The sequence below is a fragment of the Myotis yumanensis genome, unplaced genomic scaffold (genome assembly GCF_028538775.1).
Source record: "Myotis yumanensis isolate MYYU_CA2020_CCGP unplaced genomic scaffold, mMyoYum1.0.hap1 SCAF_1, whole genome shotgun sequence".
Classification (NCBI taxonomy): Eukaryota; Metazoa; Chordata; class Mammalia; order Chiroptera; family Vespertilionidae; genus Myotis; species Myotis yumanensis.
In genome coordinates this window covers 147,413,945-147,431,462 of record NW_027223752.1, presented here as the reverse complement: position 1 = coordinate 147,431,462, position 17,518 = coordinate 147,413,945, and the positions used below count along the sequence as shown (strand labels likewise).

The 17,518-nt window shown below is 42.5% G+C and overlaps 1 protein-coding gene across 1 annotated transcript in view; it reads left to right on the top strand.

Annotated features, from left to right (window-relative positions):
- Positions 1-17,518, top strand: part of PRTFDC1 (phosphoribosyl transferase domain containing 1) — a 94,135-nt gene that overhangs the window by 64,906 nt on the left and 11,711 nt on the right. The window contains 1 exon segment of the mRNA XM_070428343.1: positions 9,380-9,445. Within this exon segment, the coding sequence (XP_070284444.1) occupies positions 9,380-9,445 (66 nt within the window).

Here is a 17,518-nt window from a genome sequence, read left to right as displayed (position 1 = left end):
GAAAAAAGAGAGTTCTCAACCCAGAGTGCTGAGAAAAGGAGCTAACATAACATCTGGCTGTGGAAATCAGTGGGGATTCTATTTACCCCCAGGGAGACAGAGGTTGCTGGAAACCCAGATGTCCTCTTAAAGAACCAACGCACAACTCTCACTCACAGACACTCACCCTGGGATCCACATCAGCTCCGTGGTGGAGGGGTGCCAGAGTCATATAAGAAGAGACTAAGTTGTGTAGTTCTAGGCAAGGGCTGGAAGGACAGCCTCCAATGTCCCTGTATTGAGTCCTCTGACCACACAGCCCATGGGAACCATCTTTCCTAGGTTAGGCACTCCCTCAACAGGCAGTAGCCTAACACTGGCTCTGCCCTGAGGTCGCACGATAAACAGTTCATACATGGCTGGAGATGGGGCTGTTGTCTCACTCTGCCTATAGGTGTCACCCAGTCCTGGGTGGAGCCCTTCCCCCACACTACATTAGCATGGTGAGTTACGCTAGTTTCATCCTGACAATGCCCTGAGGTCCTGCCCTTACCGGCTCACACACAGCCAGAGGCTCTGTCTGTGGTGGCTACTAGCCTCGGCCTGTGTTGTATTCCTTCTTTAAAAAACCTCCAGGAATTCTGGTCAAGCTCTGGAGTTCCAGAAACACAGGGAGAAACTGAGTTGTCTGGCTTCAGGGCAAGGGCCATCTTCCAACAGGGCCAGCTTTCCTAGGTTAAGCCTTCATTACACACCGCCAAATCTGAATCTGCTGTAGTATGGTGACTCTACTAACTCCACCATGGTGACTCCCTGAGGCCCCACCCCCACTGCAATGGTCCAGGTGGGTGGTAGCTGGCCTTGATGTGCCCTGAGACTTTTGCTGAGTGATCTCAGATCCAGCACAGCTTCCAAGTTTGAAACAGTACTAACCTGGTAGATACCACCACCCACCCCTACACACACACACCAGGTAACTCCCTGAGAACCTGCCACATGTAACTCATGTACTACCGAGGCTCTTACAGTGGTTGAGCCTAAATGGCAGGTGGCAGCAGATCTCAGGTGCTTTTACTGACTTTCCCCAGGACCAGTACTTGTGGGAGATGGTCCACTTGGCAGCTTGTTTGCAGATGGCCTCCCACATGCACCTAGTTCCAGTAGAGGCAGCTACAATCCATGGATCTCTTTGCACCTTCTAACAGGTAGCCCAGGGCTGGTCACTGGCAGGGTTTGACATTGGCCTACACTGGAGTCACTCCCAAGAGGCCCCAGAACCAACACAACTGGATGCTGGCTTGGGACTACAACAGAGCACCACCCAATTAGTTCCACAAATGGCACACCAAAGAGAGGTCTCAGCAAGCACCAGACCCTGATGGGGCAAATTCCACTTCATGGGGTCAGCACTTTCAGATCAGCACATACACTGTGGTTGTGTCCAATCCTGATAGACAGCCAGCCTGAGGGTCAACCCACAGATGTGCCAACAGCATTCGAGACTCAGTGATAACAGGAGGGCACACATAAACCACATAAGGGATATTCCTATAGCACCCTGCTAAGGTGATCGAGAAGATTGCATGACTGTACCCCACAGGACACTACATCAGGCCACCCTACCAAGACTTGGAGACATAGCAGGTCTATCTAATACACAGAAAAAAACACAGAGAGGCAGCCAAAATGAGGAGACAAAAAAACATGTCCCCAATGAAAGAACATAAGAAATCTCCAGAAAAAGAACTAAATAGAATGTAATCAAGCAATCTACCTGATACAGAGTTCAAACAATGGTTATAAGGATCCTCAAGGAACTTAGTGAGAACTTCAACAGCATAACAAAGGACATAGAAACCAAAGAAAAGAACCAGTCAGAAATGAATAACACACTAGAAGGACTCAACAGCATATTAAATGAAGCAGAGGATCAATTCAACAATTTGGTATCAAAAAAATATCCAGTCAAAGCAGCAGAAAGAAAAAACAATTCTTTAAAAATGAGGATAATTTAAGGGACCTCTGGGACAACATCAAACATAACAATATTCATATCATAGGACTACCAAAAGGAGAAGAAAGAGAACTTATTTGAAGAAATAATGACAAAACTTTCCTAACCTGGTAAAGAAAAAAGACACAAAAATGCAAGGAGCACAGAGAGTCCCAAACAAGATGAATTCAAAGTAGCCCACACTATGACACATCATAATTAAAATGGCAAAAATTAATGACAAAGAGAGAATCTTAAAAGCAGCAAGAGAAAGACAATTAGTTACCTACAAGGGAGTTCTCATACACTATCAGTTGATATCTCAATGAAACTTTGCAGGCCAGATGGAGTGGCAAGAAATATTCAAAGTGATGAAAAGCAAGGACCTAGAACCAAGACTGCTCTACTCAGCAAAGCTATTGTTTTAATATTAAGGAGAGATAAAGAGCTTCCCAGGCAAGAAATGCTAAAGGAGTTCATCACCACTAACCCAGTATTATAAGCAATGTTGAAGGGACTTCTTTAAGAAGAAGAAAGGGGAAAAAGGAACATAAATATGAATAATAAAATGGCAATAATAGCAATAATACCTACCAATAATCACTTTAAGTATAAATGGATGAAATCCTGTAATTAAAAGACAAAGGGTAGCTGAATGGATAAGAAAATAAGGTTGTCTACAAGAGACTCACTTCAGATCAAAAGACACACACAGACATAAAGTAAAGGCATAGAAAATGATATTTCACGCAAATAGGAACTAACAAAAAAGCTGGGGTAACAATACTTATATCATACAAAATAGACTAAAACAATGGCTATAATGAGACAAAGAAAGACATTACATAATGATAAAGGGCCCAATCCAACAAGAGAATATAATCCTTGTAAATATTTATACACCTAACATAAAAGCACCTAAAAATATAAAGGAAATATTGATGGACATTAAGGAGAGATTGATAGTAATACAGTCATAGTAAGGGACTTTAACACTCCCATTGACACCACTGGGTAGATCTTCCAGAGAGGAAATCAATAAAGAAACAGTGGTCTTAAATAACACATTAGACTAGATGGATTTAATTGATATTTTTAGAGCATTTCACCCCAAAGCAGCAGAATATACATTCTTTTCTAGTGCATATGGAACACTTTCCAGGATAGATCACATATTAGACCACAAAACAAGTCTCAATAAATTTAAGGACATTGAAGTCATATCAAGCATCTTCTCTGACCATAATGGTATGAAATTAGAAATCAATTGCAAGAAAAAAACTGAAAATCACACAAACATATGGAGGCTAAATAACATGTTACTAAACAATGAATGGGTTAACAATGAGATCAAGAAAGAAATCAAAAGATACCATGAGACAAATGAAAATGAAAACACAACAACCCAAAATCTGTGAGACACATCGAAAACAGTCTTAAGAGGGTCCCTTGTAGACAGCATATATTTGGGTCTTATTTTCTTGTCAAGAAACAAGGAAAATCCCAAATAAACAATCTAATCTTACACATAAAGAAACTAGAAAAAGAATAGCAAACAAAGCCCAAAGTGAGTAGAGGTAAAAAAATAATAAAGATCAGAGTGGAAATAAATGAAACAGAGTCTAAAAATCACACACACACAATACAAGAGATCAAGAAAACCAAGAGCTGGTTTGTACAGCTAAAGAAACCATCAACAAAATCAAAAGACAATCTATTTGCCAATTATACATTCAATAAGGGGTTAATATCCAAAATTTATAAAGAACTCATTCAACTTAACACCCTAAAAACAAACAACCCAATTAAAAACTGGGTAGAAGACCTGAATAGACACTTCTTAAAAGATGATATACAGATGGCCAATAGGCCTATGAAAAGATGTTTAATATCATTAATCATTAGAGAAATGGAAATGAAAACCACAATGAGACGTCACTTCACATCTGTCAGAATGGCTATCATCAATAAATCAACAAATAACAAGTGTTGGCAAGGATGTGGAAAAAGGGGAACCCCCATACACTGTTGGTGGGAATGCATGTGGGTGCAGCCACTATAGAAAAAAGAATGGAAGGTTCTCAAAAAAATAAAAATGGAACTGCCTTATGACCTAGCAATTCTAATTCTGGCTATAGATCTGAAAAAACCCAAAACGCTAATTCAAAAGAATATATTCACCCCTATGTTCATTGCAGCATTATTTGCAGTAGCCAAAATATGGAATCAACCCAAGTACCCTTCAACAGACCAGTAGATAGAAAAAGTAGTGGTACATATGTACAATGGAATATTACTTAGCCATAAAAGGAATGAAATCTTACCATTTGTGGCAGCATGGATAGTATTAAGCTAAGTGAAATAAATCAGACAGAGAAAGACAAATGCCATATGATTTTACTTATATGTAGAACCTAAAGAACAAAATAAATGAACAAACAAAATAAAAACAGACTCATAGTTTTGGAGAACAGACTGGTAGTTACCAGAGTGGAGGGGGATTGGGATACTGGGTAAAAAGTTGAAGGAATTAAGAAGTACAGATTGGTCCCAGCCTTGTGGCTCAGTGATTGAACATCAACCTATGAACCAGGAGGTCATGGTTCAATTCCTGGTCAGGGCACATGCCCGGGGTTGCAAGCTCAATTCCCAGTGAGGGACATGTAGGAAGCAACTGATCGATGATTCTTTCTCATCATTGATGTTTTTAATCTCTCTTTCTCTTTCCCTTCCTCTTTTAAATAAATAAAAACTTTTTAATAAAATAAAAATTATCACAGGGATAGGGAATATAGTCAGCATAGGGAACATAGTCAATAATATTATAATAACTATGTATGGTGCCAGGTGTTTATGTGAATTATCAGGGGAATCACTTTGTAAATTTATACAAAACTAGAGGCCTGGTGCACGAATTCGTGCATGGGTGGGGTCCCTCGGCCTGGCAGTGATCTGGGCCAATCAGGCCTTCTCACCCAGTCCTAATTGGGGCCAATCTGGACAGCCGGCTGGGGGGAGGGACTTCAGGAGGTTGCCTGGCCACGGAAGGTTGGCTGTGGGAGTACACTGATCACCAGCGGGCAGCTCCTGCAATTAAGCATCTGCCCCCTGGTGGTCAGTGTGCATCATAGCGACCAGTCGATGGGTTGTTCAGTTGACCAGTGGTAAAGGTTGCTTAGGCTTTTATATATATAGATATATAGATAATATTGAATGTCTATTGTAATTGAAAAATAAAAATTTTTTAAAAGAAAAAAAATAAAGAACCACCCACTTCATTATATGAGGCCAACATCATTTTGCTTTAAAACTGTAGGCCAAATAAAATATTATCAAATCAAAACCAATGACATTTCAAACCAATAGGGGAAAAAATAAACAATTTAATAAATGGTTTTCGGACAATTGACTACACACATACTTGGAAGATATAAGTTCCAGATGAATTAAGGACAAATCTAATATTTAAAACATGTTATAGAAGGTGAAGACATTAGCCAAAGAGCATATATGCATAGCCCATGGACATAGATAATAGTGTGGTGATGGCCAGAGGGAGGGGGACAGAGGCTGGGTGGAGGTGGGTAAAGGGAGAGAAAAAGGAAGACACCTGTAATACTATCAACAATAAATAAATAAAAATAAACATGTTATAAACTTGCACTTACGTAAGACCTTCTTAAATAAGACTTGCTTAGCACCACACCCTACTGTGTGACTTAGAACACATTATTTAGCTTTCTGAGGTATTGTGTTGTTGTTGTTTGTAATCAATTGAATAGAGATGATAATAGAAGTATTGTGAAATACACTGTGATCTGCCAAAGTATAAATCTCATTTGTTACATTAAACTTTGTGGTTTAATGGTTGTATCGAGTTCTGTATACCTCAGTCCTCTGGAGGTACTGAAATTTTATTTTTCCTGCTGCTATTAAGAACATATATGAGCCTGGATGGTGTGGCTCAACTGGTTGAGCATCGTCCTATACACCAGGAAGTCACTGGTTCAATTCCCAGTCAGAACACATGCCCAGGTTGCAGGCTCGATCCCCAGTAAGGAGTGTGCAAGAGGCAGCTGGTCGATGTTCCACTCTCACATCGATATTTCTCTTCCTCTCCTTTGCTCTCTCTGAAATCAATAAAAACACTTTTTTAAAGAACATATTTGAGTCCAGCTGGTGTGGCTTAGTGGTTGAGTATTGACCTATGAACCAGGAAGTCAAGGTTCAATTCCTAGTCAGGGCACTTGCAAAATTGTGGGCTCGTCCCTAGTATGGGGCATGCAGGAGGCAGCCAATCAATGATTCTCTCTCATCATTGATGTTTCTATTTCTCTTTTCCTCTCTCTTCCTCTTGGAATATATATATATACACACTAGAGGCCCGGTGCACAAAAATTTGTGCACTGGGGGGGGGGGGGGGGGGTTCCCACAGCCTGGCCTGTGCCCTCTCGCAGTCTGGGACCCCTCAAGAGATAACGACCTGCTGGCTTAGGCCTGCTCCTGGGTGGCAGAGGGCAGGCCCAATCCCTAGGTGCAGCCCCTCGTCGGGCTCAGAGCAGGGCTGATTGGGGAGTTGGGGCGCCGCCCCCTGTCATGCACAGAGCAGGGCAGATTGGGAGGTTTCAATGCCACCCTCAGTCACGCTCAGGGTAGGGCCAATTGGGGGGTTAGGGCACCGCCCCCTGTCACACTCAAGGCAGGGTCGATGGGGAGGTTGCGGCGCCACCCCCTGTCATGCACAGAGCAGGGCCCATCAGGGGGTTGGGTGCTGCCCCCTGTCATGCACAGAGCAGGGCCCATCAGGGGGTTGGGGAGCTTCCCCCTGTCACGGACAGAGCAGGGCAGATCAGGGGGTTGGGGCACCGCCCTCTATCACCCACAGAGCAGGGCCGATCAGGGGGTTGGGGCGCCGCCACTGTCATACACAGAGCAGGGCCTGTGGGGGGTGCCGGAGGGGGGGCGGGGTTGGGGCACCGCACCCTGTCACACACAGAGCAGGGCCGATCAGGGGGTTGGGACGCCGTACCCTGTCACACACAGAGCCGCAGGGCATCAGGGGGTTTGGGCGCTGCCCCCTGTCACGCTGATCCGGTGCCAGGAGGCCTTGCGGCTCTGCTGATCCCAGTGCTGGGAGGCATATTACCCTTTTACTATATAGGATAGAGGCCTGGTGCATGGGTGGGGGCCGGCTGATTTGCCCTGAAGGGTGTCCTGGATCAGGGTGGGGGTCCCCACTGGGGTGCCTGGCCAGTCTGGGTCAGGGGCTGAGGGCTGCTTTCAGGCTGGCGGTTGTTGACTGAAGCTCCCAACCACTACTTTTTTTTCTCTTTTTTTAAATTTTATTCTGGGCCAGCTTTAGCTCTGGCTCTAGCTCTGAGGCTTCCGCTGGTTTGTGTGCATTCTATAATCAAAACAATGTATAACTCCAGCTCTGAGATCCCAGCTGGCTGAAAGCTGGTTTCTGGGGTTTTGTTTAGCTTCTATATTTGTTAGAATGTTTCAAACTGCCAGCTCAGAGGCCGGCAAGTCAGGCAGGGAACATTGGAGTCTGCAGTCACTGGAGCAAGCAAGCCTCATGTTCGCTTCCAGCTGCCTGGCTGCTGGCCGCCATCTTGGCTGACGGTTAATTTGCATAAGGATATGCTGATTAGCCAATGGGAAGGGTATCGGTCATACGCTAATTACCATGTTTCTCTTTTAGTAGTGTAGATAGAACATATTTGAGTCTAATTTGCAGAAATTCTTCTTCTGTTAACTCCTATATCTCAGCACCTCTAGAAATGACAAAATTTTCTCCTTCAACATTTTTGACAAGTTTTTAACCTATTGACATGATTGCTTGCTGATATATGATTATATATGTCTGTACAAAAACAGCAAGAGATCCAGGAATTCTGGATATTCTTTTGATTTTTCTCCTTTTAAGATTTATTCCCACAAGAAGAAAATAATTATTTTTAATCTAACTTAATGGGTCACTTTCAAGAACTCTCTCCACTCCTTTATCAAGCAGACGTAAAAACATGTTAAAGTCATTTATTTTTCCTCTTGAACAAAAAGATAAAAAGACAAATCCTGTTTCATTGGTAAAACTATTATACTGTTTATTTGCCTGTGTGTTTTGTTTTCTTTTCCCCTTCCCTGATGACCAATTCTATGATAAAGTAACTCTATGTCTAGATCGAGACTCAGTTTCAGGTGACAGAATCCAATTCAAACCAACCCAAGGAAATTCCTAAGGGAATAAATTGGCTTTGGTAGGTGGAAAGCCCAGGACTGGGTACATCTTCAGGCATAGCTGGTTTGCATGGTTAAGGCCTAGCTCCACCTGATCCCCATGGAATAATTCCCCTCAGAAAGAGGCGGAGCCGTCTCAGCAGAAACAGAGAAGAAAGCACTGAACTGGCAAAAGCAATAACTGTCCACAGCAGTAATGGAAGATGTGTCCTGGTTCCACACAATGTGCACACAGTTCCTACACTGTCGTCTGCTCCCTCAGGTCATTGTTTGCACAAGGGGTTGCAACATTACAGCAGTCTTGATGGGTCATGAAGCCTGGACATATTTACTTCAGTTCCTTGACTGTGTCTCGGTAATGAAGTTAGAAAACAACTTGCCTGCACTCAGTTTGCTGTTTTGCACCCATGTTATCTGTTGTGATATTCATTAACAATCCATATTTTGGAGTGTGTGTGTGTGTGTGTGTGTGTGTGTGTGTGTGGCTTAATTGGGAGAGATGATGTACCATACAGAAGCCTCGCGAAAGCAAATGCTCATAACCTCATGAGATTTGAGTGAAAAGTCTTCTACAAAGGTTCTGAGTCTCATTTTCCTAGAACTGCAGAGAGTTGCTGAGGCTTTGTCATCCATGTCTGAAGACCTAAGTGCGGTGGTTCTTGATCCTTGGCCTGTTAGCATTGCCCTGGACATCTGCTGAGGGAAAGGACCCGCGCTGTAGGGAGTGGAGGAGGCCTGTAATTGCGTTGGGAACTACAGTCTCATTGTTCTGCACTGCAGAAATGTTGGCACAGTTGACAAATGCTTGGCCCACTCCTGGGACTCCCGGGGCTCTCTCCACCCCAGGAGTATGACTGTCTTCTCCCATTCCTTCTGCCTCGGGAGAGGTTGAGACAGCTTCCAATTTTTTGTTCCAAAATTAGGTTTGTTTGTCCTCTCTGCACTCCTTCCATTCCCTCTCTCCACAGTCTCTCCCTCAGTCATTAGAATGCTTTGTCTCAAGCACAGGAGCAGCGAGGGGCTATTGGTAACCATAGGCAACCAAGAAGCTGTAGTAGCTATTTGTGCTATCTTTGTGAGGCGCAATCTAGCCACTAGCTGGGTATACAGAAAAATGTGCCCTACAGGTTTCCTTGTACAGTAAAATATCGGCTTCTCTGTTTTTAGAACGACCAGTTCGTGGGCAAGATGCAGATGATTGGAGGCTATGGTCTTTCAATACTGGCAGGAAAGGTTTGCTCATGTAACGCTGCTCAGTTCGCACTGATGCCTGACGTTGTGGGGAAATCAGTGACCTTCATTTCAGGTCAGCACTTGCAATACATTTCAGACACTCTCCAGGGTTTGCTAATTCATGCAAATGGATGTGTGAACTCTTGTAATGATTTCTCCTTTATAAAACACTCCTTTATAATGCTTCCAGGACATGATGCAGACCAAATCTTTCGTCTGCGAGCTTTCTTCCAATCTTATTTCAGACAACCTCGTATTGCAAAACCCCTTGGCACTCCTTGTTCTTTCTTGTCTGTTCTCCCTTTCAGGTGCCTCCTGAAAAGGAGGCTTTTCCCTTTACTTGTCTGCTTTATGTCTCTCATCTATGCCTCAGCACCCAGGCACTTCAGTAAGACATTTCATACACAGGTTCGTTGAAATGTACAAAATTGGGGGAGAGAATAAAAAAGACTTTTGAGACAGCACGTTTTTCAGCCCTTTGCCCTTCCCCCTTATTAAAAAGATTTAACCTGTTAGATCCTGGGGAAAACGCCTTCCATTTTAACATGGGATTCCAAAACTTGCCAAGGCTTAGCAATCCAGTGGGGAAAAAAAATGTTTGGATTCTGACATAAATGCATGCATCAGAAGAAAGAGTGTTTCATAAAGCAGTTGCTCTTTGCATCAATGTGACCTGAAGTGAAAGTTTTGCTGTAAATGAAAGCAACACAGATTTTGTTTTTGCTCAGCTCTCCCTCCTGATATACCTTGTTTCCATCATCTCTGAACAACTCCAGCTTTCTAAGTAAAATGGCTCAGTCTGTTACACAAGCTTAATCTCTCCTATTTGCGGTTGTTATTGTTATGCAATGGCCGAATGGTGGAAAGGAATACCAGTCCCATTTAATCACAAGATGAATAATAACACTCAGGACACTCCAACGCCATACAAAACAGCTACTTTCCTCGACTCTGAAGGCAAATTGTGGCATCCAATTTATCTAGTAGTAAATTATGTTCCATAGAAATTGGAATTAACTTGATGTTAACATAGCACTAGGCCACCATTTGATGTTACTACTTCAGTGTATAGAATAACATGCTAGGAAGCTAAAATACACAAAGCAATTTCTCAAAATTCATAACTTTTAATGCCCCTGGAGTGGTCTTTAAATGATGTCATTTTATTTTTTTTTATCTTTTAACTTACCTTCATTTTATTTTTATGAAATGTATAATTTTATCGCTATTTGAAAATTTGCATGTGTCAGTCCATGGTAGCTGGTAACCTGAAAGAATCATTTGTCAGGCCAGCGAAGGTTGAAGCCGACTCCTGTCCTTCTTTTACTGCTGGCTGGTTTTCCATCTCTCCTACCTCTACTTCCATGACCCATAATGTATCAATGTATGTATGTGTAAGTCTATAGTAATATGTTTAACTTAATGTGTGTGGTAAGATCACCCAACTTAAATAGTACATTTTTATCAAATGGGGAAGTAAACATCAGAGATAAAGCTAGGTTGCAGCCTGTAATATTGTGGAAATACGTCATAAGTATTCCTGAAAGTCAAAAGCTAGCAAGTGATAGTGAGCACAGCCCAACATTAAGCTACATCTGTTTTATATAGTTTTTGTATGCAAATGTTAGCTCAATATGAAGCGTGGCTTTCATTTAGGAAAAGATGAGGCAAACGTAATTTAAGTCATTATACCAAGCTAACATTATTACTGTACTTTTTTCTCCTAAGATCTGATAGATATGTTTATAAATAGCAACTGAATTCTAAGTTAATGCACATTTTAAAAATTGACATATAACATTATATTAGTTTCAGATGTACAACATAATGATTCAATACTTGTATATATTGCAAAATAATCACCATAAGTCTAGGTAACATCTAATTAACATAAGACAGTTTAGTACTTTGTTGTATGACATTGCCTTATAGATTTATTACACAAGTTTATTATGTACCTTGTGCTTTTATCACAGGGTCTGTCAAAGTTGCAACTCTAAGAACCCCAAATGAATGCCGCCATGAAAAAAATTGCACATAGAATTATGGTCCTTCTGTCCTTCTAAAATCACGTTCTATTTTCTTTTAGAGTAATTTGCCTCTTAGGTAAGCACTGGGTAGTCCCTTCCATTAAGAGATAGAAAAGAGGTTGAGGAAAGGGTACTTACTGGGGGTAGAGTAAGCAGAAGGGGTGATAGCACTGTGCCTCAGTATCCCCTCCCATAATTACTACACGGACCATCCCCATGAGAAAGTAGAGACCATGGAAGTTGAGGTAGGAGAGATGGAAAACCAGCCAGCAGTAAGAATGACAGGAGCCGGCTTCAATTTTTACTATTCTGACAATTCATTCTTTTAGGTTACCAGGTACCACTTTGCAGTATCTTTATACTCTCCATGTGTACATATGCCAAGTAAAATCCCTTGGCCTTAAAATGCAAATGGTTTAATCTTTCTAAGCTGAATCAACATTGATTAGCCAGGTTCTCAGATGTCACAGCAACATAAGGTTGAAGATCCTGCAGTTCCAGGTGCTTAGGCTTGCATCAGAAGGGAATGCTGAACATGCCAGTGGAGACCACACTCTGTGCTTTCACATATACCTCGAATCTGCCCATTTCTCTCCATCTCCTTGGTAATCACCAAAGTCTAGGCCCTTGCTACTCAAAGTGTGGTCTAAGGCAGGGTTCAGCAAACTTTTCTGATAAGGGCCAGATAGTAAGTATTTTAGGTTTATGGGACATAGAGTCTCTGTGTCAACTGCTTACCTCTGCAGTCATAGCATGAAAGCAGCCATAGATAACATGGAAACAAGTGGCCATCTATATATATAAAGAGCCAGGGGCCATCGCAACCGAACAGATGACCAAACAGGCTGAGTGGGGCAACAAGGCCAGCAGGAGGGTTAGTGAGGGACGGGCGACCAAATGACTGAGCACCAGGCTGTGTGGGGCAACCAGGCCAGCAGGGGGATAGTGAGGGACAACCAAATGATTGAGCACCAGGCTGCATGGGGTGACAAGGCCAGCAAGGGAATAGTGAGGGATAAGCAAACGACTGAACAGCAGGCTGTGTGGGGCGACTAGGTCGGCAGGGGGGGCAGTGAGGGGTGACCAGGCCAACAAGGGGGGCAGTTGGGGGCAACCAGGCCAGCAGGGGGGGCAGTTGGGCGTGACCAGGCTGGTAGGGGGGCACTTGGGGGCAACCATGCTGGTGGGGGGGGGGGCAGTTAGGGGTGACCAGGATGGCGGGGGAGGGGGGCAGTTGGGGGCAACCAGGGTTGTGGGGGGGCAGTTTAGGGCAACCAGGCCAGCAGGCAGAGGCAGTTAGAGGTGATCAGGCTGGCAGGGGGGCCAGTAGGGGCAATCAGGCAGGCAGGCAGGTGAGCAGTTAGGAGCCAGTGGTCCCAGATTGTGAGACGGATGTCTGACTGCCTCAGGATCAGGCCTAAACTAGCAGTCAGACATCCCCCAAGGGATCCCGGATTGGAGAGGGTGCAGGCTGGGCTGAGGGGACCCTCCCCCTGCCCCGTGCATGAATTTCATGCACTGGGCCTCTAGTATTTCAATAAAATTTTATTTACAAAAATAGGCAGCAGGCCCCATTTAGCCAATGGGCAATAGTTTGCCAACCTGTGATCTAGGGCAAGCATGTCAAACTTGCAGCCCAGACAATATAACGGTATGTAAGAAACATTTTAATAAAAATTTTGTCACTTAATTTTAACAATATCCCCTTATACATAATTATTAGTAATGATCTACAACGTTCTCTAATGACTAATTACAGTAACTGTGTTGCATTCATTTCCCTTTAGCATCTTACACGCAGGCGCACCATTTCTCTCCACTAATACTAGCAGCGAATATTTTAGCAGCTGATTGCCACGTCATTAATCTTAGACTGACTTGTTTGGTGTGCGCAACAGGAAATATTTCGCTTTCAGAGAACAAGAAAAATAGGTTTATTTGTGTTATGCTTATTAATTTGTGCAGTTATTCAGTGTCTGGTAAGTTAATGTTCAAGAAAAAAATGTTAATTTTTATTAAAATATTCTATTATTTTATGTTAATGATTATTACTCATTTATTTCAGTCCTTTGCATTCAGCATGTCTCTATCAAAATAAACTTGTGTTTCTATGAAAATTGAAGCTTTTGTTTTTTTTGCGGCCCACATAAACTTAAACCTTGTTTATTTGGCCCGTGTTGGCCTTTGAGTTTGACATGCTTGATCTAGGGACCAGCAAGGTCAGTACCACCTGGAAGCTTATTAGAAATGTAGTATCTCAGATCCCACCCTGCATCTTCTGAATTGAGTTCATTCTAACAAGAGCCTTAGATGATTCCTTTGGACATTAAGGTTGGAGAAGCACTGGTCTCCCAGGGTGAGGCCACCACCACCCCTCCTCTGGGTTGCTATGCTGGACTGACTGGTCTCCTTGAACTTCTACCTTTAGTTAACTTTGCCACCCTTTACCATTCTCCACAAAGCCGCCAAAGGGGTCTTCTTAAAATGCAAATTGGTTCACATCTCTTGCCTACCAAAAACCTTTCAGCAACCTCTCAACTAGGGTTATCAGACTTAACAAAAACAATGAAAAACAGGATACCAAGTTAAATTGGAATTTCAAATAAACAATGAAATACGTTTTAATATACATATGACCCTTGTAATATTTAGAACATACTTACACTAAAAAGTTAGTTGTTATTTATCTGAAATTCAAATTTGACTGGGTGTTCTGTATTTTACCTAGCAGCCCATGCCCAGTGCTTGAGGTTATAGTCTGAACTCCTTCTTACAGCTTGTAAAACCTGCATGATCTGGCCTTGTCTCCTTACCAGTATCATCAGACACCACCCTAACCTCCTCACAATTCTCTAACCACAGTGGCTAAGCTCCTTCCTGCCAAGATCTTGAACAAGTTGTGGCCTCCCCCTGGAATCCATTCTCCTCCTATCCTGCAGGTCTCAGCCTAAAGTCTCCTGTGTAAGGGAGGCCTTCCCTGACTCTATATAAATGAGCACATGCTTTCCACACAAGACTCTTTCCTTGAGCTTAAAGAAATCCAATGAAGGAATGATTTCTTGGAACTGTAATTATCTTAGTGAAAGGAGAATGAGGGATTCCTTGAGACCAGAAGGTCTGGGAATAATAACACAGGAGAGGAAGAATAGCATTGAATGAGGGCAGGGAATAGGAGAGCAGAGGACAGGCGTGGGCCAGTGTGAGTGAAGGAAATTAGTCAGAACTATAGAAATAATAATTTTAAAAAACTGAACGTGTAAATTGGATTTGGCCTGTAGAATACATTGAATTTCTCAATGAAGAGTTTGAATTGCTCAGAAAAGCAAAGAGGAGCCACAAAAGTTGTTGAGCAGAGGTGACATCATGAAGCTGTGTTTTGGGAAAATGAACCTGGCAGGAGGGTAGACTTGACAGAAGGAAGGGAGAGAGGCCAGCCAGGAGGTGGTGTTGGTGAAGCAAACCTGAGTGTGTAAGTGAACTACTTGAGCAAGGTAGGAGTGGAAGAGAAGGAGCAGCGACAGAGTTAAATGGTTAAATGAAGGCAGGAGGGTTAGAAAGGAGTTTTTCAAATTTGTTTATGAAAGAACTTTTAAAAACATGGGGAAACAGCTTACCTGTGTAATTTCCCATATTATGAGTTAGAAGCACTAAAAGCCCCATAACTGTCCCATGTAACTCTTTTTTATTATTATTATATATTTTATTGATTTTTACAGAGAGGAAGGAAGAGGGATAGAGAGTTAGAAACATCGATCAGCTGCCTCTTGCACGCCCCCCTACTGGTGATGTGCCCGCAACCAAGGTACATGCCCTTGACCGGAATCGAACCTGGGACCCTTGAGTCCGCAGGCCGACGCTCCATCCACAGAGCCAAACCGGCTACGGCCCATGTAACTCTTAATCCCTCTAAAGACGTAAGAGTTAACATATTTAGAAAAGGGAGACTCTAGACAGCCCCCATTCACCTCTCTTTCTTCCTTCCTTCCTTCCTTCCTTCCTTCCTTCCTTCCTTCCTTCTTTCTTTCTTTTTTTTTTTTTTTTTTTTTTTTTTGAAGCAAAGAGAGAGACATTCACAAGGGAAGCTGGCTGAGTCATGATTCAAAATAGGTCATGGCTGTTGAATAAGGGAGCCCTCAATGATGGAGTTAAATGGCCTCTTCACTCACAATGTTAAAAGCATTTTACTCAGTGAATTTAAGCTGTCTGTGCTCCGTGTTCTCTGGCTGATTTTTTTCAAAGTTGGTTTAATCCTGGCACTTCATAAAATGTGTGTAAAGCAAGATTTTATTTGTGTTCAAGAGAAATCTCTGAAAGAGTGGAATAAAACCAAATGCATGGAAACAAGCTCAAATCTGGCAACGAGAAAACACAGATGTACAGGTTACGTGCAAGATTCAGGAGATGTGCCCCCCCCGCCCCCGCCCCGAAATAAGTTTCTAACCAAATGCCAGAATGAAACATTGAAACCTGCCAAAATGTCCTACTTGGCTGCCTTCACTCTTGAAATCATTCCTTTTTATTGCATCTGACTAGGCAGAGAACAATAATGGAAATGCCTACCAATTGATGTTTCTGGCAATTTTGTGAATTATCACATAAAATGAAATGCTGAACTACACTCCTTTCTCCCTGGGGTTTATCTTCACACTCCTATTCATGCTTGGCATCCCCTCTGCTTGGTGTGACCGCAGCCCCAAAACTGAGCTGCTGAAGATTAGACTGTGATATGCTAATCATTTTGCATTTTAAAAAGACTAAATAACCTATTTAAGAAAACCATTTAGGTTTGTGTAATTCTTCCCTTCTTCTTTTCCCTTTCTTCAGTAAGCTCGATGTGGTTAGCTTCGATTAGGATCATACAATAAGCAGGGAAAGAACACGCTTCAGAGACCCCCCATAGAATTTTGCTGGTGGCCCTCAGGCTGCAGATTTTACTGGCTTTCTGGGAGGAAGTGAGCTAGGTGCGATGAGATGACTAAGACAGAAACTGGCGAACATCTCAGGTTCAGTGATCAGAGTTATCAGATTGCAAATGTTTAGAAGGCATAATGTGTTCTGATGAAATTTCCAAGACTGCTCACTAAACAAAAAAAAAAAAAGAATTTAGAAGATTTCTTAGTGCCAAATTAAAAACAGTAAATATTAAGTATAACTTAATTAAGGAGGATTTGTACATCATTAAGGAAAAACTGGAGGGGGTGTATCAAAAGTATAGCAAACTAGAGAAAGTAAAAGAAATTAGGTCAGAATTGTTGATCTGTTCCACAGGCATTTCTTGAGCAGCTATTATATACCTGTCTCCATGTTATATGTTGATAGTATAAAGATGAGTTAGTCTTCATCCTTTATCTTGTAAAGTTAATCTTGGTACATGAAAATGTAAAGAGATTAGTTCTTTTAGATACTGGTGAAAATGCTTCCAAATTGGGATAGTTGCTTTCTTTCTCCTCTTGGGCTACTTTTTGTTTTGAAACCAGAGAACCTATGGATCTGGGCTGCCAGTCACTACTTGAGCCAATTAAGCAAGGCAGGGTTGAATCACATATGAATATTTATTCCCATAATGCCGGCAGTATGGGAGAGCAGCAGGTCACCCATGAAAATCTGCTCTGCACCCCACCCCCCATGAGCCAGCTGCTTATATGGGATACAGACAAAGATTACGTGGGGAAGTGGGCAAAAGGAATAAGAATGGGTATAATGGTTACAGATTATAGGCAATGTGGGCAATGTGGGCCGGGGGTTTGCAAAGGGCAGGGGGCATCGGGGACTCCATTGTTGCCTTTCCACAACAAGATTGGATATTAATCTTTCTATGAAGATAGGCAGCTCCCAAATGAGGCGGATGGGCTGCATTTCCAGGTGAGCTCCCAGGTCCCGTGTATAATCCCCAGCCAGGTTTGAATGTGCTTCCTTTAATCAGAACAAAACAATCATGGTTAACAGAGCATGATTAATATTTCTTACTAGTATTTCTTATAACTAATAGCTAGTCCCCAATATTCTAATTCTACCCCTAATAGTTTCACATGACAAAGTCAAG